The sequence below is a fragment of the Biomphalaria glabrata genome, chromosome 12, assembly GCF_947242115.1.
Source record: "Biomphalaria glabrata chromosome 12, xgBioGlab47.1, whole genome shotgun sequence".
Lineage (NCBI taxonomy): Eukaryota > Metazoa > Mollusca > Gastropoda > Planorbidae > Biomphalaria > Biomphalaria glabrata.
Window position 1 is genome coordinate 27,839,838 of NC_074722.1, and position 22,067 is coordinate 27,861,904.

General features: G+C 34.7%; 1 protein-coding gene across 1 annotated transcript in view; it reads right to left on the reverse strand.

Annotated features, from left to right (window-relative positions):
- LOC106059226 (carboxypeptidase D-like) overlaps window positions 1–15,725 on the reverse strand; it is a 36,770-nt gene extending 21,045 nt beyond the window's left edge. Inside the window, exons 1-14 of the mRNA XM_056005643.1 lie at window positions 14,788–15,725; window positions 14,342–14,484; window positions 13,625–13,794; window positions 13,402–13,494; window positions 12,789–12,857; window positions 12,151–12,344; window positions 10,779–10,970; window positions 9,212–9,501; window positions 8,275–8,374; window positions 6,863–7,005; window positions 6,232–6,401; window positions 3,722–3,989; window positions 3,063–3,216; window positions 105–265 (exon numbers count right to left, since the gene is read on the reverse strand). Of these exons, the coding sequence (XP_055861618.1) occupies window positions 105–265; window positions 3,063–3,216; window positions 3,722–3,989; window positions 6,232–6,401; window positions 6,863–7,005; window positions 8,275–8,374; window positions 9,212–9,501; window positions 10,779–10,970; window positions 12,151–12,344; window positions 12,789–12,857; window positions 13,402–13,494; window positions 13,625–13,794; window positions 14,342–14,484; window positions 14,788–15,637 (2,997 nt within the window). The 5' untranslated portion in view covers window positions 15,638–15,725. The remainder of the gene's footprint in view (window positions 1–104; window positions 266–3,062; window positions 3,217–3,721; window positions 3,990–6,231; window positions 6,402–6,862; window positions 7,006–8,274; window positions 8,375–9,211; window positions 9,502–10,778; window positions 10,971–12,150; window positions 12,345–12,788; window positions 12,858–13,401; window positions 13,495–13,624; window positions 13,795–14,341; window positions 14,485–14,787) is intronic.
- Window positions 15,726–22,067: the final 6,342 nt, after the last annotated feature.

The window sequence follows — 22,067 nt, forward strand, 5'->3', positions numbered from 1 at the left end:
GTTCTGAGCGCAATATTATATCATTAGAGCCATTCAGCATGTTAGGTTTTTACAGGTATAAGCTAGGAAATAAATAACCATTTTATTTTAAAGTTACAAGTAACCTTTGTTGAAACTAGCTCATTGAAGCGTGTGCCCTTGTATTTTTCTCCAGTGCAGTCTCCTGCCTCGGCTAGTGCCATGTTCAGCGGGTACAGCTGTGGAAGGATGTGGACATGCATGTTGCTCAATACTCTGGTCACCAATGGTTCTTGGCTGTTGAAACCTAGATTACAAAAGCCATTTATTGAAATTTACTGAGAGACTTATTGTTATTAACCCAATAGCTCCTATTTCTGGTTTGAAAAATCTTCTTTTAAAGGGAAACTCCGATGGTTTTGACAATTTTTGATATAATATGTGTTTTGATTTATAGATAATGAATATATTATTCTTTTTTTTTTTTTTTTTGCAAGAATAACTTAGTAATTGATGTTTTTGTGACATAATTTTTCTGCGCATCCAAAACAGTCAGATTTTCACTGAATTTCTGAGTGACGTCACGAGTGTGCACTCAAATCCTATAGATAGGGAGGCGCCAAGTTATACGAGGACGAGGAAAAAAAAATTATCTTTGATAAAAAAATTTGTCGTTAGTACATCATTAAAATACTTTAAAAGAAATTTCTAATGGTGTATAAATTATGACTGTATGTTTGACAGTAAGAAAGTTATGATTTTTTTGTGCCGTTTTGACCTAACATTGGTTGACATGGAAAAAGTGATGAGAGCTTGACGCTGGCTCAGCCGGCGAGACACACCCCCAAGGTTAAAAGTTAGAATTGAGTTTCGTAGACGATAGATCTACTTATTAAATAAGAAGTTTAATAGTAGATCTAGTATTCGTAGTAAATTTCTAGCTCACAAATCTGATTCATTTATATTTATGAACTTCAGTTTTTTAAAAATGTCTCAGTAGTATCATTAATTGAATTCTTTGGCCTGGAAATCCAATGTATTGTTGGTACTGCACCTGGTATTAACTTCAATTTTTTTCAAATCCCATTTCCACAGCAATGAAAATGAAGTTGCTGAAACAGCTTCTCTCAAAATGGTTTGAGCATAAACAGGAATTGGCTAATGCCTTTGTAAAATATTTGCTCTTCAGGCGAATAAATTTTTCCCATTTTCCCTTAAAACTTCATTCAAGTTCATCTCTTGGAAACAAATGAAAAGAGACAGTAATTTCTGTATCAGCATACTTGCTGATTTTATCTTTATGATTGGAACTACTGCAACAAGCTGAAAAACAATATTTAATTTTCTTCAAGTAGAAATAGAGGGTTAGATCTAGGATATTATTTATAAACAATGACCGATTATAAATCAACGTGTAGACTAGATCTAGCTGTGAAGCGTAACAATAAATGCGATCCGATAGGTCTAGATCTAGACTAGAGAGTTTATCGGTTATATAGGTCTAGATCTAAATTTAGCCAGCACCCTTGTGACGTCACGTTTTTAAAAACTAAAAACATCTCGCAGAACCCCGTTTTTTGGGGGGCGTGGAGAATTTTCTGTCTAATTTATTAAATATAAAATTTTCCGAGCATTTAAATAAAAAATGATATAATGTTTACTATTACAACTTTTTACGAAGAATTTAAATATGTCAATAACTAAAATTTGAAAAACTATCGGAGTTTCCCTTTAAATCCTAAACAAAGGGGGAACTCTGAATAAAAAAAATTCTTTTTAAAAAAAATTGACAAAAATATATAAATTAAGAACTTGTACTAATAAATAAAACAACTTTAAAAATGCATCATCATATCTAGTTTAAAAAATTATATACTTTTAATACCTTCAGAATATAAAAAAGCTTTTAAAATGTTCATTTTCCCATATGGGGGCTTATCCACTGGGACACTAAGGGGCCCGTTTGTTATAAAAAATCTTTTAAAAATAATAAAAATGTGATACACATACGGTATTCACTAAAAAAAGAGTTATCACACTCTCATTCTCGCTCTAAACAAGACACGATGAGCTCTATTTATAGGAAAGTTTAGAAAACCAGATGCTACAGAATGGTAAAAGATTTGGTTGCTTTAACCAGAGCTCTTGAGCTTGAATTTCTGTGACATCTGAATTGTTGTTTTTTTTCTTAGGTTTTTAAATGCTTCGTTACATAGCTACCACAAGGTCTGAAATGGGAACTTTACTTTCTTTTTTTTTTAACTCCCGTAGGATCTTTTGGGTTAAAGAAATTTCATAAGTTCAAAAGAGAAAATTTGAAGAGGAATGTGGATTGAATGGAGTTTTAATTAGTGACATTGTTTCATTATGAATGAATGCAGAATAAAATTAAAACCAAGAAACAGAGAAATGAAAGTATCTTGGTCAAGTGATTTAATTGGTTTGTGAGAGTTCATACTCTGTTCTTTATCCTCTCAATCTTTTTTTTTAAACTATTAACTCTGGTGTCTTGTTCAGAGCGAGAATGAGAGTGTAATGACTCTTTTTTTAGTGAATACCGTATGTGTATCACATTTATATTATTTTTATAGGATTTTTTTTTAGAAAAAAACAGGCCTGTAGACCCAGTGGATGAGCCCCCACCTGCTCTGTTGTTCATATTTGCATCTATAATGTTATTGTTACAGTAGTTACACTGAGGTTGTCCAACTGAATTTACATTTGATTGGATCAATAAAAATTATCTTATCTTATCATACTTGATAATTAGTTGACTTACTTCATTCATCACTTAAGGTACAAGAATGTTAATATAAATATAATATATATAATATATTTAAATAATTCATGGGAAGTGTGGCTGAGAAGCCTAAACCATTTAGCTACAGCTTGTCAACCTAGCAAGGGGGCTCAAGTTCGAATCCAGACTCAAACAGTGTTGTGTTTGCTGAGCACCTAAACCTTCTCCCTGATACCCCCTGTCCCCAGTAGTTCACACACAAAAATTGGACCACAGTACACTGTGCATGCTATAAGCATGAAAGATGTGATATTAAAATAAAGGCAATTTAAAAAAAATAAAATAGAAAAAAAGATGAACCCACCAGCTACCAGGTGACGAGACAGACGGACAAGAAGTTCTCTCCCAACAGGTGAGTCTCCATCTAACCCTCCAATGAGCAAGATATGAGGTTTGTTTTCCTCTGTGTGAGAAGACCCATCATCCGACTGGCTGAGATGAACAGGCAGGCTTACATTCTGTGTGAAACATAAGTACAAAACACAAATAATTAGTGATGTTTCATTAGAATGCACCTAAAAACTGTTAAGATGATAATCAAATCATGGCATATAAATATTAAAAAAATACAACAGTAACAAACTTTTATTTCTTTAATGTTGTAAATAATAGCTAAATGGATTGCTCCAAAGTGTTCTGTATTCAACATAAAGAAAAAAGGGAAAATAAAACAAGAAATACTTTAAAAAAAAAAAAAAATTATTATGCATACTTCTATCAATTAGTTAGGATCAGTCATGTAATTAAATTTGTTATAGATCTAGACCTTCTCAGGCATCTCAAATCAACACACTAACCACTCTACTATTGAAGAGCTTATGAACATACACGATTATATATAAAAGGAATATATAAATAAACATGTACAAGACAAGTGAATCTGAAATGTGGAGTTAGCCCTTGATTTGAAGGTTTAAATCACAATGTCAGAAGGCAGAAAGGATGTATGTGCTAATCTACTACCTTAGTCAGATGAAGCATGGGTATTTTTCCTACAGTGCTCACATCCCCAAAGTATTCAAACTGGGCCACCATGGGGTTCTTGGAGGCCAGAGCCATAAGCTCTTTGTCAATCTCATTCAAATTCATATAGGTGTCAGCCTTCATGTTCTCCTTGATGTCAAAGTCATGCTCCACTGACCACCTGTAAGAGTCTTTAGGTTCTAAGGTGAAGTTTAGATATGTAGCAGCTCCTGGACCAACATTCACATTGAAAGTCTGAGGCTTGTATCTGAAACACAAACATATACAGTGGAACACATTTGTATGAATTTGGAATCATCCAAACATCATAATGTCACCCATTTTGAATAGTGGCTAATTGCTCAGCCAGTTTAACATTTTAATTAGTTACATTTAAATAAAGGGAGCGTGGTGTCTGAGCGGTTAAGCACTTGGCTTACGAACCAGAGCTTCTGGGTTCGAATCTCGGTGAAGACTGTGATTTTGAATTTCAAGAATTTCAGGACGCCCCTGAATCCACCTAACTCTAATGGGTACCTAACTTTAGTTGGGGAAAGTAAAGGCGGTTGGTTGTTGTGTTGGCCACATGACACCCTGCTCATTAACCGTTGGCCAAAGAAACAGATGATTTTAACATCATCTGCCCTATAGATCAAAAGGTCTGACAGGGGAACTTTACTTTTTTTAATTACATTTAAATTGTTATATTTTGTATGTGTTATGGGCTATGGGGTGTGTGTGTGTGTGTTTGTATGTTTCTATGGTGACGGTGGGAAGAGGTTAGTGGTTGGTTCCGAATGATGCAAGATAGGTGGCATTGTTGTCACTGGTGTTAGTTAGGACAGACAACTCCAGAACGTAAGACTGAAAGGTTGTGTTATTGCAGTAAGTTATATTATTACTAAAAGTCTAGTACATTTATTTTATTTCATATCAACTTGATCTTGTCTATATTTAAATAAAATTTATATTTAGTCTTGTTCACAAGGAAGTTCTTTGAAGTTTTATTAGTTAAAATATATTATGCCTACAGCGGTTTAGTTGTCTACCAGCAGTTTGTTGCTACATTCAACGACTGTCCATAACAGTATGGCTACTGACAGGCATTCAAATGGCTATACAAATGTATCACAAGGGCCATGCAAAAGTTGCAATTTATTGTTGAACATCCATCCTTCCACCCCAGTGGCACTACAGCCCAAGGGGGGCCCTGGCCTGCTCTACACCATCTCTCTATTCTGATCTATCTTGGGCTTTACGTCTCCCTGCCAGGACTCTTAGCTGTTGTACATCTGCCTCTACATCATCAAGCAAATGTGCTCGTGGTCTGCATTTGGGATGCCTCCTTTTTATTCTTGCTGGTGAACTATTGTTGAACAGTAACAAGAAATTGCACTGTTGAACATTTCAAACATGTAAACAATACTAATTTTCAAGCCATTGCATATTGATTACTGCAAATATGTTGTATGCATGCATTAAAATAAAATGCCTCTTACAATAGCAAGATCAGTGTTTAGTGAATATACATTTTAAGGATGAGTGACGACACATACCCAGTTGCGACCTGCATATTTTGCACATCTAATGCAAACAATAATGCTATTTAACAACTATCTGCATCTTTTGCAAACATAAATGCAAAAAACAAACCCCATTTGGGCAGCTGTTTGAGACAAAATAATAAATAAAAATCACCCTTTGGGTCGGGATTTTGTGATTTTACCATCACAAAAGAGAAACAAGACACTGATAGCAAACACAAACAGACACAAACACTCTTTTGTTTCCCTGGCAATCAAATCATTAAATAGAAACAATCTGATATAAACTTTTAGCACGTAAATTTTGAGCATGTCTGGTGTGAATGTACATTTTGGTTTGTTATAGTTATAAATTGTTTTATCACGCTCACATCTGCAATATTTTAAGTTTCAATATCACTGCCTGGTATGGCAATCTGAGCATTAAAAATAAAAATAAACTTTATAGAATCCTAAATGCTGCTGGCAAAATCATTGGCAAAAAAAAACAAACCCCATTTGGGCAGTTGTTTGAGACAAACATCTATAAAAAAAGCTAACAAGATCCTCGAGATAAAGAATCACCCTTTGTGTCAGGATTTTGTGATTTTACAATCACAAAAGAGATACAAGACACCGATAGCAAAGACAAACAGACACAAACACTCTTTTGTTCCCCTGGCAATCAAATCATTAAATAAGAACAATCTGGTATAAACTTTGTCACATGTAAATTATGAGTGAGTCTGGTGTGAATGTACACTTTGGTTTCTTATAGTTATAATGTTTTTTGTTTGGTGTAATGCACAAATTGTAAGACAAATTTCCTTACGGATAATAAAGATTATTATTATTATTATAATGTTTTTTGTTTGGTGTAATGAACAAATTGTAAGACAAATTTCCATACGGACAATAAATGATATTATTATTATTATTATTAAAATGCTATTTAACAACTATCTGCAACAGACTAATCAAACTTACCCAGGTGCCGAAGCTCTTACTGTATATGTCCCAGGAGTCAGCAGGCGCCAGTAGTCTCCGTCATTAGCTGATCTTATCACATGATCAATTTCATCCACTGTAATGGTGGCATTTTTTATGCCAGACTTCATTTCCTTGTCAAGAACAAAGCCCCTCAAGCCTTTATGAACCTGAAGATATTAGATCATAATCATTTCTAATGGACACTACCCATTCTGATTCATTTAAAGATATATAGTATAGTCATATACACAAGCTAAGTAAAATAATACAATGAAAAAATAGGCAAGCAAAAAGAAAAACTTGGAAAACAAATCTAAAAAAAACTGAAATAATTTTCATTTAATTTCATTTCTATAAAAGTGATAAAACACTTTACTTCCAAAACTAGTGTCTCAAGTTGGAATCTTAGTAAAGAACAATATTTTAAGATTTCGTTTAGTTCAACCAGTTATTAATGGATACTTGACTTGAAAGTTTAATTCAACCAATTCTTAATGGATAACGACTTGAAAAGTTTAGGAATAAAAGTAAAATCTTGCAGAAAAGGTCACTTTTTAATATGAAATTATTTTTTCTTAACTAAGCTTACAACTAAAATCATGAATGTTCTATTTTCCCATCACTGTACCTGGCCAATATACACTAGCAAAGCATCTTTGTTGGCAGTCCAGTACTTCGGAAGCTCACTTCCCATGGGAAACTTGTCACAACCCAGCTCTAGGGTCAGCTCAAAACAGTTGGTGTTCTGGTAGTTCCAGTCTTGCATTCCACCTATCAGAAAAAATTGAAGTTATTATTTTTTTCATAGCAAAAAGAGTTATTCTTATTAACCATTACTTGAATGTTGTTGGCATTTAAACACTGGAGGAGAGAAAAAGGATTGTTTTGACAGAAGCATTCTTTAGGTTATTGTTTAATTCAGTGTTTCCCAAACTGTGTTCTGCAGAAGCGTAGTGTACCACAGGCTTGAATAGCTGTTTGAACTACTGGAATAATTAACTAGTAGGCCACCACAAGAATTAATCTCTCTAAAAATACAAAAGTGTTCTGTTAAATACTCGTGCAAAGTGTTCTGTTAAGGAGAAAGTTTAAGAAACACTGATTTCATTCAACAAACTGAAATATGCAGAGTAAAAAACAAATTCAAGTTTCATTGTACAAGTAAATAATATAATCTGCTAACACTGAATGTTTAACTAAGATTAATTAATTTACAATATAACTGAACATAGGAATCTTTTTAAATATAAGGCATTGTCTTAAATTATATACAGTAAGGAATAGTACAGCATTGCACATGACCAAACAAACAACATGCAGCCTTCATATTTTGTCAGCCCTTGTCGGATGGGGGTCTATTTAAGTTTTTTTTTCATGGCCTGCACCTGTCTTCAGCAAGGGCTCTTCTTTGGGTGTCAAATGTGTGTCCTGCGAACCCTGTGAGAGTTCTCCAATTGTCTCTTTCAGAGGCCATCTGCTGCTAGCTCTATGCCAGTGAGGGCAAAACAGCAAATGATGAGCTTTCTAGTCCATGGTGAAGCAGGTTCATTAATAATATAAGGATTTTTTTTTTCACTAAGGATTTTGATTATAATTTTCAGCACAATAACGGGAAAGCAAAAGTAGGTGAGTTTTGCACTCATTTAACAACTATATTTCAAAACTCAATCAAACATATTTCACGTCATCTTATATCTGTCAGATGACTGATTGAAAACAGAAAAAAAAAAAAGGAAGTAAGCTAAAAGATTTCTCACTTATTAAAAGGAAAACAAAAATCTTGCTTCCAATGCTAAAATAAGTAAAAAAAAATAATTTCTTTCTTAGAAACTGGATTTAAAACACATAGCATGTCCCTATCTAAGAACATCACCAAAAAAAAAGTTCAGTTTGATTGAGAGAGAGACAAGAACAATTTAAAACATATAAATACAGAATGAACATGCAGAAATTTTATTTCAAGAGAAATATAAAACTGATCAAGACACATAGTGACACAAATGAGTCACCTTAGACATAAAGATAGCAGATGGGTCTTACCTGCAATGACATACCACTCTGCACCATTGGTGATGCCATTTTTGAAATAGGTAGAATCTTTTTCAGGACAAGGATGACCCTCTGCCATTGTTGAATGTGCCTTGAAATGTTGAACAAAACCAAAAAATCACAATGAAATAAATGTTTTTAAGTCTAACAAAACTTTACTTTACACAAATTGAATTAATATAAGGAAGTTACTGATAGTCTGGCTGTCATTAGGAAAAGGACAAAAAAAGTAAGGACTGTAACACTTAAGATCACTAGAGAGTGGGAAATAAGCGTAGTGTGTAGCTTTAGCACATGGTATTTATTTCTTTTATTACATTGAATTAATATATATCTCTTTTATTACATTGAATTAATATATATTTTATCTCTTAAAAAACACTTAATTAATATATCTATTTTACTGTGATAATAGTTGATATAATGCAGCAATTATTAGATCCATGCAACTGTACAGGTTTCCAAAAGTTATTTCTAAGATCTTAAATCTAATTTGTTTTAAAAAATGTAAAAGTTACACAATTTTACATAACATGAGAGAGAGGGTCACAGCAGCGTATAACAAGATTAGGAATAAACAATGCATCTGATTTATTTTTTTTTGCATAATATTGGCATTAAAAGCTTTTCAAAATAAAGTTCTATTTTAAAATTTATTGGAATAATGCCATCAAAATAAGATAAAATATTCAAAATTGAATTTCAGTTTATACTCTAAATGGACTAGACAGACTACCGTACACTGTGGATTTTCGTTATAATCCTGATTGAAATGAAAGATGTTTTTTTAATGCAATGTCAAAATTTCAAATAACTTGATAGCTTATTACCTTTTCAGAGCTGCCAAATTTCATATCTAACTCTAAATAATATCTTAAACAATTTTCATAACATATAATGTGTTTCCATTTCTATTATTATTACTTACAAAAGAATATGACTCCGCAAGTTTTATGAACACATCATTGTCAGGAGCCAAAGATGCAGAGTGAGCAGCTTGGCCACCTGGATAGTCATCATAGGGGTAATTGGCCACAAGTGACCCTCCATGCAGGTTGGCCGACAGGACAAAAGGAATAGACTTCATCCAATCCATGGCTAGCAGTGTCTCTGTTTCCTGCTTTTGATTTTCGATATTGTTGTGAAATAAACTGGGGAAGTTTCTGTTTAAATCCACACCATGAGCGTTTGCTCTTCCAACCAGACCAACAAGGTCCCCTAAAGTAAAAGATTTAATAACTTGATTTAACTTACAATGGTAAAACCTATGAACATGTGACAAATATTAATTATAAAATAAAAAAGTCTATAAATACACAAAACAAACAATGTAAGATATAACAGAAATACAGAACTACACCAAAGTTGCAATAATAATAATTAAATTAATAAAGTGCATTTCACAGACTTAATGTAGGCAAACATAAACATGAGAGCTAAAATGACAAATTAATCTAAAAATGTTTTGAACATGAGGTCCTAATGTTCTTCTTAAATGTAAAGAAGCACATGTTGTCTGTCTGAGATCAATAGGGAGTAAGTTCCAAACCTTTGGTCGTGCCCTTAAAAAGCCTGCAAACCGTAAATTTTGAGGGAGAAATGTGATATCAGTAGAAGTAATGAGTCAAGGGGGGACAGGGCTCTCTAGTCGACAAATGGGGTGATCAGTTTTCTAAGGCCACCTTGTAGTCCATTCTTGCTTTCACATGAAGCCAATAAGGAGTGCGCAAGAAGATTCTGTAGTCAAATATGGTCGGATCTGACTTATCTGAGCAGCTGCAGATAAAGACCCTTGCAGAGATGACTTTTGTGTTGGTCAAAAGACAGTGTTGAGCCAAAGAAAACTCCAAGGTTGCGCACAACATGGACATAACAAACATGGCAGTTTGTGATAAAAAGGGAATCTGTGCTCTCGACTTTTGAGATGTTGTTCAGAGTGCCAATCTTAATGATTTCTGCCTTGTCTTCATTCATATTGAGCTTATTCTCAAACAACCAATTGCTCAACAGTACCACTGAATTTTGCTGCCAGATGCAACACCTCTGGAGGTACTGAGGAATCATATAACTGTGAGTCATGTGTGAAAAAGTGGTATAAGATGCCAGTTGGCAGTATGACACTGCTGAGTGATTATGTATACATAGTGAATAATACTAGGCATAGAACTGATTCTTGGACTACTCTGTACTTCAAGAGGAAAGACAGTTGATTGATAACTCTTACATAAATAATAGAACACAAATTCGGTGTTGTCTTTTTCACAGAAACTGTTTAAGTTTTTTTAAACATAAATAATATCAAATATCTATTTTAAATTAAGACATGAGACTCGCTTGAGTAAATATTACTAAGTGTTATTAAGTATACAATGGCTGCTTTAAGATAAAATATAAAGAGTAAAACAATGTTTAACATCTTTAAACTTAAATTTTTACCAAAGCAAACAGATAAAATATGGATAGGATATATGATAAGGGAAATATATATATATCACCTTCTTTGGCTTTGGCATAGCCATCTGGATTCATGCTGGGCATTATGTGTATGCGTGTACTGTTGACCAGGAGAGAAATCAGTTCATCTGTCCCATAGTTCTCACATAAAAGCTGGGCCAACAGTAAGAGCATCTCTCTTCCCACAACTTCATTGCCATGAATGTTGCCGATATACTTGAACTCAGGTTCACCTGAAATTAGTTGCGAAAAAAAAAAAAAAAAGAGTTTAACCTAATTGTGACTATGTATTTGATGGTTGCCCACAAAAAAAGGTCAGCAAAGCAGTGTCGAGCTCGGAGAAGTATAAAGTGATCAAGCAAACTTGTGTGACACAAAAGACTAATAAATATTTATAAGGAAAATTATTTTTACAAAAGTAGTAAATGTATTATTTGAAAGATATTTGCTTAAAGACAAAGGCATAGCCCTTGACACCAAAGTCAAACTGATGCGATCCTTGTTCATGGCAACATTTTTATATGCTTGGGAGTTTTGGACACTGACTGCAGAGCTAGAGAGAAGGATCCTAACAATGGAACTGAGATGCTACAGAAGCATTCTAGGTATCATTTTTAAAGATTGTATCACAAATGAAGAGTTTAGAGACAGGGTTACTAAAGCGATTGGACCCCAAGATGACCTCCTAACTATTGTAAAAAAAAATGAAAACTAAGACTCTATGGACACATTACAAGATCTTCGCAGCCTTCAGGGAACAGTACCAAGAAAAAGAAGAAGACGCAGACAAAAAGCGAGGGGAAGACAACTTAAGATAATGGACGAGCCTGCCATTGAAAGAGGTTCTAACTAAGGCAAAAGACAGAGTGGAATGGAGAAAGTGCTCATATGGTCCAAAAGACTAAGGGATAGGTGGGGTGAAGATGGTTTCTTATAGATCTAACTCTAAAATGTTTATAAGAAATAACAGTAAAGGTTTGTTGTGTAAAGATATTTTATATTGAGATTCACTTTGGTACTTTTACTCAAAAATTTGTCTCAAAACTCAAAATGCAAGACTGTAATCTTTTGCACACACAAAAAAATTAATCAAAATATTACTGGGTTTGTTTTTTTTTCATATACTTGACGTAGCAGTGATCTCCCTTTAACAATGTTCTGAAATAATAATAGTTTTTTCTTTGTTTTTAAGCAAGAAATGGAATAAAGCAGTAGGTCTTAAACTTTATTCAAATTATGAAATAACATGTTATTAAAGTTAAGCAATCCGAAACCCAAAACAATTTCAATAAGGCAGCAAATAATCCTGGGGACATATCACTTATCATTAGGCTACACTTACTCTAGAATTATTATTGTCATTAAAAAATTTTTGGCAAACATTATTGTATAGTAAAATAAAAGAATGATTACCAGGCTCATGTATTCCTGGGTTATCTGTGATTTCCAAAACTTGCAATTCTCTCTCTTCCACAGATTTGCCTACAGAGTAAAGTCTTGTGATTGTGGGGTATGTCTCTGCCAGTTTATGCAGGAAAGCAGACATTTCTTCATTGCTGTGATGCTTGAACTCTGTTGGCTCTTTAAAGTTTGTTGAGGCGTGATGGCTGCAAGAAAAAGAGGAAAAAAAAAAAAGATTTATTCTATTTTATTTATCTACAAAGGTGTCTGCTGACTCATCAAAATCACAACTTAAGAGGCTGAAAATCACCTCTAGAAAAGCACTAGACAAATACCCTGCAGTTGTAAGCCATGAATTGATGTAACCTGCGGATCTCAAGAATGGATCTAAGATGCTATGGAAAGTCTCTAGGTATCACTTACAAAGACTACACCACAAATAAAATTAAAAACAGGATTAATACAGCCATTGGACCCCTAAATGACCTTCTAGCCAATGCCAAAAAAATAATAATAATAATAAATAATCATCACTCACCTTCCTGAACTTCATTCATAAGCAAATGTAAAATAAAGTGAATCTAAATGAAATGAAGACAGATTTATTCAGTGAAGGAATCAGTTGTAACCTTCTCAGAAATACAGCTTACCTGTAATCTTGCAATGAGCTCACAAGGGAAATTAATGTATCCAATGAGTCAGAAGAGCTCTCTTGCTGGCTGAGAAAATAAAAATGAATCATTTATGTAGCTGCTTTTAGTTTTTAAATATTGTATATACTTTTTTTTTCAAATGTTTATATTTCAATAGTTTTGTACCAATGTATAAAAAAAAATGCCAAAGCATCATAATAAAATGTTTTGTATATAATCTTCATTTAGGCAGTGATAATTGAATTGGGGAATTAATTTGAGCAGAGTTGCATTTCTTTAAAGTTTTTTTTTATTAGTATCAAACAACAGTAAAACCTCTCACAAATACCACCACTTCCGTTCACAAATATCCGTAAATTAATGTGTATTAGAGAACAACCAGGATGATAAAATATGATTAGAGACTTTTTACTAAAAAAGACAATCATCCTATCATTTTGCTGTAAATAATATCTTTAGATAGTTTTAGATTACATGTCAGTGATAAAAGTTAAAGTAATTACTTGAAGTATACTTTCAACTTGACATATGACTCAGTGTACTTTATCAAATTATCAAAACACTATAATTGCTAGATTGTCAAATAGTTGTTGGTACTGTTGCTCTTTACCTTGGACTCCGCTGTGATCTACTCAAAGTAAAGTTGACTTGACTTCCTTTGCCGCTAGAGATTAGGACATCGGACAGCACACTTTCATCATAGCTGAAACACAAACAAAAATATAACTCTGACTATACCAACAGCACAATATGGGACAGTGTCATTATCCTTTTTTAAACTTCACTCTCATACAAGTCCAAAACCATTGAAATTAAGAAAACAATGCTCTTACCCATCTGCCATAACCCGAATAGTGTATGAACCTGGAACCAATAATCGCCAGTACTCTCCAGATGAAGTTGTGGTAATCTGGTGGTCTATTCCATCAACAGTTAGTTTAGCCTTGTGTATGGGTTGATTAGTTTCTTTATCTGTGACAAATCCTTTAATACCTATGTGAACCTGAACAAAAAAAAGTAAGAGTTCAATGCATTCCCAAGAGCATGTAAAAACTTTGCATTAAGAAAATAATGTATAGGATTCTAAATCAGACATGCTGTTAGGTGCCTCCATGCTGTAGTTGTGAAGAAAGTCTACATGGAGGGGGGTAACACTTAAGCAAAAAAAAAAAAGGCCAACAATATAAAGGTATTCGTTGCTGATAAATGATCTTAAACAAGAAGCTAAATGTGTAATGAAGGAAACAGCCGAATGTTGCTAAGTTAAATGTATGTAATCCAGAAACTAAAGCCGACCTCTCTCTAAAGCTGCAAAGACTATTCTGTGTTTACTTTTGTTACACTTCAAATCCTAGTCTTGTTTGAAGTCACATCACTTGTCACTAAGTCAAAACTTAATCTTTAGAATAAACTAATAGCTTTTCATGCCAAATTCCTGATCGTGTCTTAACAATGTTCTAACAAAAACTACTTATTAATTGTAAAATGTATTTATTATAATATATATATATATATATGATACATATATATGGGATTAAGTGAAGACCAACCTTTTCCATATATGCTAACAATGCTTCCCTGTTGTTTTCCCATTCATTCTGCAGTTCTTTGGCCAAAGGATACTTGCAGCATGATAGCTCAAGGGTTATTTCAAGACAATTGCTGTGTAAATAATTGTAATCCTCCATGCCACCTGAAAGAGCCCAAACAAGTTGTTTTAACAACAAAGCACCAAAGAAGTTAGTTTAAATTTAAGTTGATTAACACATTATCAAATTATTTGATATTTATATAATTTTACCAAGAGAAAATCTCACTTTGATTTCACCTATAGTACTAAAAACATTCCTTTGACAAATATATATATATATATAAGTAACTTTAGTAATGTTTGGAGTAGTATCAGTTCATTAAGAAAAAAATTCAACTAAAAACCTAATACATATAATGATATATTATTATATATATATCTATAAAATAGCTATATATCACTCACCAGGTACATCATACCAATAAGCTCCATTAGTTATACCATCTGCGAAATTATCACCAATACACAAATTTCCCTGGAACATTGTTTTGTGGTTACTTGCATATGTCTTAGCAAGGTGCTTGAAAATTTGGTCATCAGGTGCTGCACTATAGTATCCTGAAGACGTGTGTTTAGCAGAATCATCAAAAGGGTAAGAGGCTACCACACTTCCCCCATGAAGATTAGCAGACAAAACAAAAGGATTTTCTTCAATCCAAGACATCAATGCTTTTGTTTCAGGTTGAATGTTATCTAAATTTCCACCAAACTGGTCTGGAAAATTTCTGTTAAGGTCTACCATATTAGCATTTTCTCTACCACCTTTACCAGTTGTCATTGTTCCACAATCACCTTCAACTGCCATTTCAAAGCCATCAGGGTTCATAGAAGGCATTATAAAAATATTTGTAGAGTCCACAAGATCAACGATCCTAGGATCACCTTCCTCATACTTAGAAAGAAGATGCTGTGCAAGGAATATCAAGATTTCACGACCAACAGCCTCATTGCCATGCATATTACCAACATATTTAAACATAGGCTCTCCAAGCTCATGTTCATTTACTTTATCTGTTATCTGTATTGCCAGCAATTCTCTGCCTTGTACACTTGTGCCTACGTTGTGAATTTTGACTAGATTTGGATACTTGTCTTTCAATTGGGTAAACAGTTGAAACAGATCATTTTGGTGATGATAACGATCAGTTTCTATAACGTTCTTAGATTCTTCAGTACTAACTAATAAAATATTGATACATAACAACACCCAAACTATCAGATACAAATCTGCCATTTTCAATTTTTCTGTTACCATATTTCCCTAGGTCTAGAACCTAGTTGTATCTTGTGGAGACAATAACAAAATATTTACTAGATCTAATTTACTACACTACTTCCGGTAACATTGATAACATCCGCTTGCCAACTACAGTAAAATTGCAAGACCAAATGCAGCCAAAACTAACATCAGGTTAGCTAATTGTCTATTTCCGCGAATAAGTGCATACAATACACACGGTACAGCATGCAAAAACAAAAATAGTTAACTAAGCTAACAAGTTACAATTTACAAACACACATTCACGATATTAAGCAGGATGTATTAATCAGTATCAAGCTAGATTGCATTAGACTGCTTCAATACATTTAATTCACTAACATCTCTACACAGTTTTTCGTGGCCATGTCAGCTAAACTCCTAGACAGATCTAGGGGGTCGGTAAGGGTAATCGACCACCATATATACCCCACCCCCCAAATCTCCCTAATGCCCCCCCCTCCTTTGCAAAGGGCGATTTTCATAAAGAAATCACACACGTTTTTATATTACATATATCATCTTCCTAACCTAACCTAACCTTTCCAGTGGAAGGCGGTTTGGAAATGGGGGGGGGGGGGATTTTTATAAAGAAATGACACAATTTGTAGACTAATTATTCATATTTTAAACAATTTTTATATTGGGTCTCCCCTTCCATATATTTAGTATGTTGGAGGAGGAACGATTGCATTTCAATTCTCTGGCATGAATTTGATGCAAATTATTTAAATAATTTTTTTTTATTTCTATTATTTATTTATATAAATATGAGTAGAACAAATGAGATGAGTTTTGAGCCCATGCACATTGTTTTAGTCGCCTTTTTCTAGCCTTTTTTAACTTTTTAGATTTTTTTATTGCAAATATATAACTATTTGAACTTTCAGTGTAAGTTTAAACACTTTTAAATAAAATTTTAAAAAATAAAATAATAGATAATAGGACTAATTCTGTTTTCTTCTTTCTCACCAACGTTGTTTTTTTTTCAAAGCTTTGCAACATTTTTATAGTTCTGAAACAAGACAAATTTTCATGTAGACGTATTCACAAAAAGCAAAAAAAAAAAAATAATAATAATATTAATTTTCGAAGACATTTTCCCCCTTATTCTAGATCAGCTTTTATCAAGACCAGCTAAGGTGCAATCTTCATTGAAATGACACAAAAGCTCTAGCAAATCCACAGCTTTTGAGTGGGATATATATATATAGGCATATGTGAATTTATTTCAAAACTCTAAACCTAACGCCCAGTAAACCCTAACTCTATGTACAGTAGCGGCCTTAGGGAGTGGCAAGTGGGGCAGCCACCCCAGGCCGCGCGCTTGAGGGGTGCCCGCCGCGAAATTAGATTTTATTGACACGAACTTGCCAATTGTCATTTAAGCTCTTACATTCATTTTTTTATTTCGAAATACCGTTCAGTTTCGGTAAAGTCAACATCTAATGACCTGCCGATTGTAAGAGGCTATCCTGCCGCTATCATCTTTGAACAGTTCACAATAAAAACACGTAGGTGGAAGCAACCAATCCAAAGCGTATATTTTGTATTTAAACATCGACGTCCGAACGAATTTTATTAGGAAAATGCGTAGTGATAAAGTAGTGATGAAAAATTGATTTAAAAAATGAAAAATTAATACACAAATATACAGCGTTTTCTTGACTTTTGCTGGTGATACGATCTAAGAACGCACGCGAAGGTCAGATTTGCGCGGTATTTAATTTCATATAGTTACACTATTTTCGGATATGAACAGTGTCACAGTACATCCCCAAACACTTGAAACCTCTAGATAACCATTTCCAATTTCTTTTAAAAATTCATTAAAATGTTCAGTAATTTTTAAATGTGTCATTTAGCATTGTTATGTCGCATTACAGTATAAAAAGAATTGCTGCGTATATAATAAACATACTGTTAATTTAGTCTGCAATGGAAAAAAAGGGTTGAGGGTGTATGAGAAGGATTCCTTATTTGGTACTGTAACCTAGCCTGTATTGAACCAGTTGATGTGCCTGTACAGTTATTTCGGCCAATCAGCTTCCAGAAAGTTTGGCGATGACGTACACGTATTATGTTTTTTTCCAATATGCCGTGTTAAAAATGATAAAATAAACATAACGCGGGAGTATTTTTTTAAATTATTTTTTTTTTAAACCCGTGGTATAGCCCTTCCGTAAAAGTCGGGTCTGCGAAAGTGTATGGACCACTGTAGTTCTTATAGCACACTTTGTTCTTACTGAACGTCCTATTGGCGTCGACTTGCAGAGTGAGAGAGGAGACATATAATATTAGTAGTGCGCGAGTGTTCCTTTCTATTTGCTTCTGTTAATGCAGAACAATTAGGCCTACACTACAGTACATAATGTACTTACGTAATGTAGATACGTTGCCTACGCAATGCTCTATTTTTGTAGCAAAAATAAGGCCCACAGCTTAGAGGCGGACATACTGTATTGTTACTTTTACAGGGTTAGAGAGAGAGACGGATGAGCCCGTTAGCGTGATGAGTTCATGGTAGGCCATTTATATAGTCTACCTTTACCACTCGCACAGGGCCCCGCGCACTGCTAAGTTCACCCCTGCCTATGTATAAAGGCATACACACATCATATATATGATAAATCAGACTTTGGCCTTACCATTAACACAAAAAAAGACTGAAGTCTTACATTTGCCTCTTCCAGGGAAAGCCTACTCGGATCCAAGCATCAAGATAAATGGACATGATATAAACGCAGTGGACAGATTCACATATCTTGGCAGCACACTCTCCAAAAACGGAAAGATCGATAATGAAATCGACTTGCGTATCGCCAAGGCCAGTGCATCCTATGTCAGACTGTCTAAAAACGTCTGGAACAGACGAGGTATCACCAAAAATACAAAGCTAGGGATCTATCGAGCTGTCATCCTCCCTACATTGCTCTATGCATTGTGTACAGAATGTCTAAGAAAAATAGTAAATGTATAAATGCAAGACCTGATACTAGGGTTCTTCAAAGAGCGGGTCTGAAAAGCATCCACACAATCCTGATGCATTCCCAGCTGTAATGAACAGGACACGTCTGCAGAATGGAAGACCGCCGTATCCCTTAACGACTCTTGTATGGCCAACTAAGCGAAGGAAAGCGCTCGCAAAGTGGTCAAAGAAAACGCTTCAGGGACACCCTCAAAGCTTCTCAGCATAGACCCAGCCAACTGGGAGACAGAGGCACAGAGCATCATGGCGTCGCGCAGTGAAAACTGGCGCACAGGTTGCTGAGGAAAAGAGAACAACGCTGGCAGAAGAAAAACGCCAGAGAAGAAAAGCAAGGCCAATGACACTAGCTCCAGCTGGAATAATCTGCCCAGTGTGCAGCCGAACATTCCGGACCACATGAGGAGACATAAAATCCCAGTGCAAAGCCCTCAGCCCCCTGGATGACAAAGTGGTCATCATCGAACCATGATGGACGAACTATATATATATATATTATATATATATATATATATATATATATATATATATATATATATATATATATATATATATATATATATATATATAAATATATATATATATATATCATAAACCACAGGAATCAAAAACAGTAGCGTATCTAAGAATTTATCATCATTTGGGGTCCAGAAAAGTTAAAAGCAGCATGTATGCAGATGACCTTGCCTTAATTAGCACAGAAGAATATGTAGGAACATCGAAATTTCGATTACAAGATGCTCTTGATAAACTCAATAATTGGTCCAAAGACTGGGGCATGTCCATTAACACAAAAAAGACAACATATACCATATTCTCACTGTCAACAAAACAACAAACAATAAAATTAACATTAGATAAGGAAGCTTTAGAAAAAAATGACAGCCCTACTTATCTTGGAGTCACCTATGACCCGAGACTAACCTGGAAAAACCAAATAGATAAAACACAGAGTAAAGGCATCCAGAGACTATCCCTCTTGAAAAAATTAGCTGGCACAGATTGGGGAGCTAATCACAACATCCTGAAAAAGACCTATACCAGTTATGTAAGACCTGTACTAGAATATGGTGCCACAGCATGGGGCTCAGCAGCCCAAACCAACCTAAGAAAAATAGACAAGGTTCAAAATATTGGTCTAAGGATAATGACAGGAGCAATCAAAACAACACCCATAAGAGCTATGGAGGAAACCGCTGCCCTGATCTCTCTGGATGAAAGAAGAGAAATAAAAATCCTTTCCCAATTCACTAAATTGGAAACCTTGGAGAGGCACCCACTCAGAACAAAAATCCACAAAACTGGCACAAAAAACCGTCTCAAAAGGACCAATTTCATACAGGAATCTCTAAACCTAAAAAAGAAACACCAACTTGAAAAAATTACTCTGGAATCCTTGATACACTATAATGAATCTCCACCCTGGGACGAAAGCCCTCTTCCTACTATAAGGGACCATATTGAAAACATAAAAAGAAAATCTGATTACAGACCAACAGAGCTCAAGGAAATAGTGAACTGTTTTCTACATACCAATTACCCTAGCAATCAGTGGATCAGAGTTTACACGGATGGCTCATCCCATAAAGCCACCACAAATGGAGGAGCTGGAAGACTTATCGAATGGCCAGATGGAGGAAAACTAGAAAAATCCATTGCAACTGGAGAGCTCTCTGACAGTCACAGAGCAGAAAGGGAAGCACTAGCACTAGCTGCTACCATGCTAGCAAATCATCCAAGTTCCACTCACAGTCAGATTGTCTTTCTAACAGACGCGAAAACAACCCTCCAAAGCTTGCAAAACTCTGATTCCCCTTATATTAAAAACCTCAGAACAGCACTTACAAAGCTCAACAACAACAGCAAAAAAACTGTTATTCAATGGATACCAGCTCACATACAACTAGCAGGAAATGAGAAGGCTGACACACTCGCCAAGAGTGGGAGAACAAACTCACAAGTAAACTCTGCACTCTATCCAGAAGAAATGAAGAAATTAATTGTAGATAAAATAAATGAGAAATGGACGAGCTCCCATCCAAATCACAAGAAAGATGATGCTTACTATAAGCTATCCCGACAAGACCAACGTCTAATCTTTCGACTCAGGACCGGACACAACAGAATGCGACAACCATGTTCCGGAAGCTCAAAATTGGAACCAGTGAAATCTGCCCATGTGGAGTATCACCAGAAAATGCCGACCACGTCCTCCAAAACTGTTCTCTCTACCAAGAGGCCCGTATAAGACATTGGCCCCAAATCACCCCAATAGAAAGAAAACTATATGGAGAGCTCCCTGATTTGGAAAACACTGCGCAGTTCATCTCATGTATTGGTCAAGTCATATGAACACTCCAACATAACGATGAGAACGATGAAGAAGAAGAAATAGCACGGTCTCGAATCCCGTCGTTTAAAATGTTTTACATGTTTCGGATGTTCCTTTAGAGTTGAAGATAGTCTACTTCCTAGTCCAAACCTCCCGCAGGAGGACGACGGGAGATGGGAGCGGGCAGGGTTTGAACCCTCGACCATCGATAAATCCGAACGACAGTCCATCGCGCAAACCGCACAACCAGGCAGCTATTTAACAGCGGATTGGTGTGACACAACACAGTAATGGTCATATACATTGTGGAACCTTCTAACAGGATTAGAGGTGAAGAGCTCCCGATCTACGCCTGTCTGTTGAGAGAAATCCTTCTCAGCGGTCAAACCTGTAGTGTAAATAGTCTGCATTTCAAACAAAGCACTCTGTAGGTGCGATAGCTAAGGATACCTAAAAGCAATTTTAAACTTTCACAGAGAAGAAAAGGAAGTAACCAGTATTATTATTTTCCTGTAGCCTGTAGGACTTGAATATATCTATCTAGAATCTAGAACAGTTCTAGATCTCTCTAGATCTAGATATTAACTCTAAATGGCCATCAAATATAAATGTAGATCTACTCACAGACTACTGGATTTAGAATTTTAGATATCTAGAATAGACTTTAAGACTTAAATAATTAACTTAAATCTATCTAGAAACTAGTTTTAGTACTAGACTTAGACTTAGATCTAGTTCCTTAGCCTTAGTCTTAGTCTACCTAAGTTGACCTAACTGTTTACACACAATTACTGTCCTAACTAAACGTAGTCAGTAGACTGAGTAGTAAGTCTAAGTATGCCACTTGTCAGTAGTATAATCACTAAATCAGTATCACATATCACTATCAGTTGAGTATGTACAAAATGTACAGTATCTGAGACATGAGTCTGAGTATGTATAATGTAGATTAGAAATAATTAATAGTCTAGAGTCTAGATCATAAGACTAAGATGCTTATCGATTTGATGATTACTTAACTTTCTACATGAGTATAACTATTACTTTAAGACTTTACTAGCTAGATTAAGATTAGATAGATCTATTTTATTAGTTACATTAAATATTAA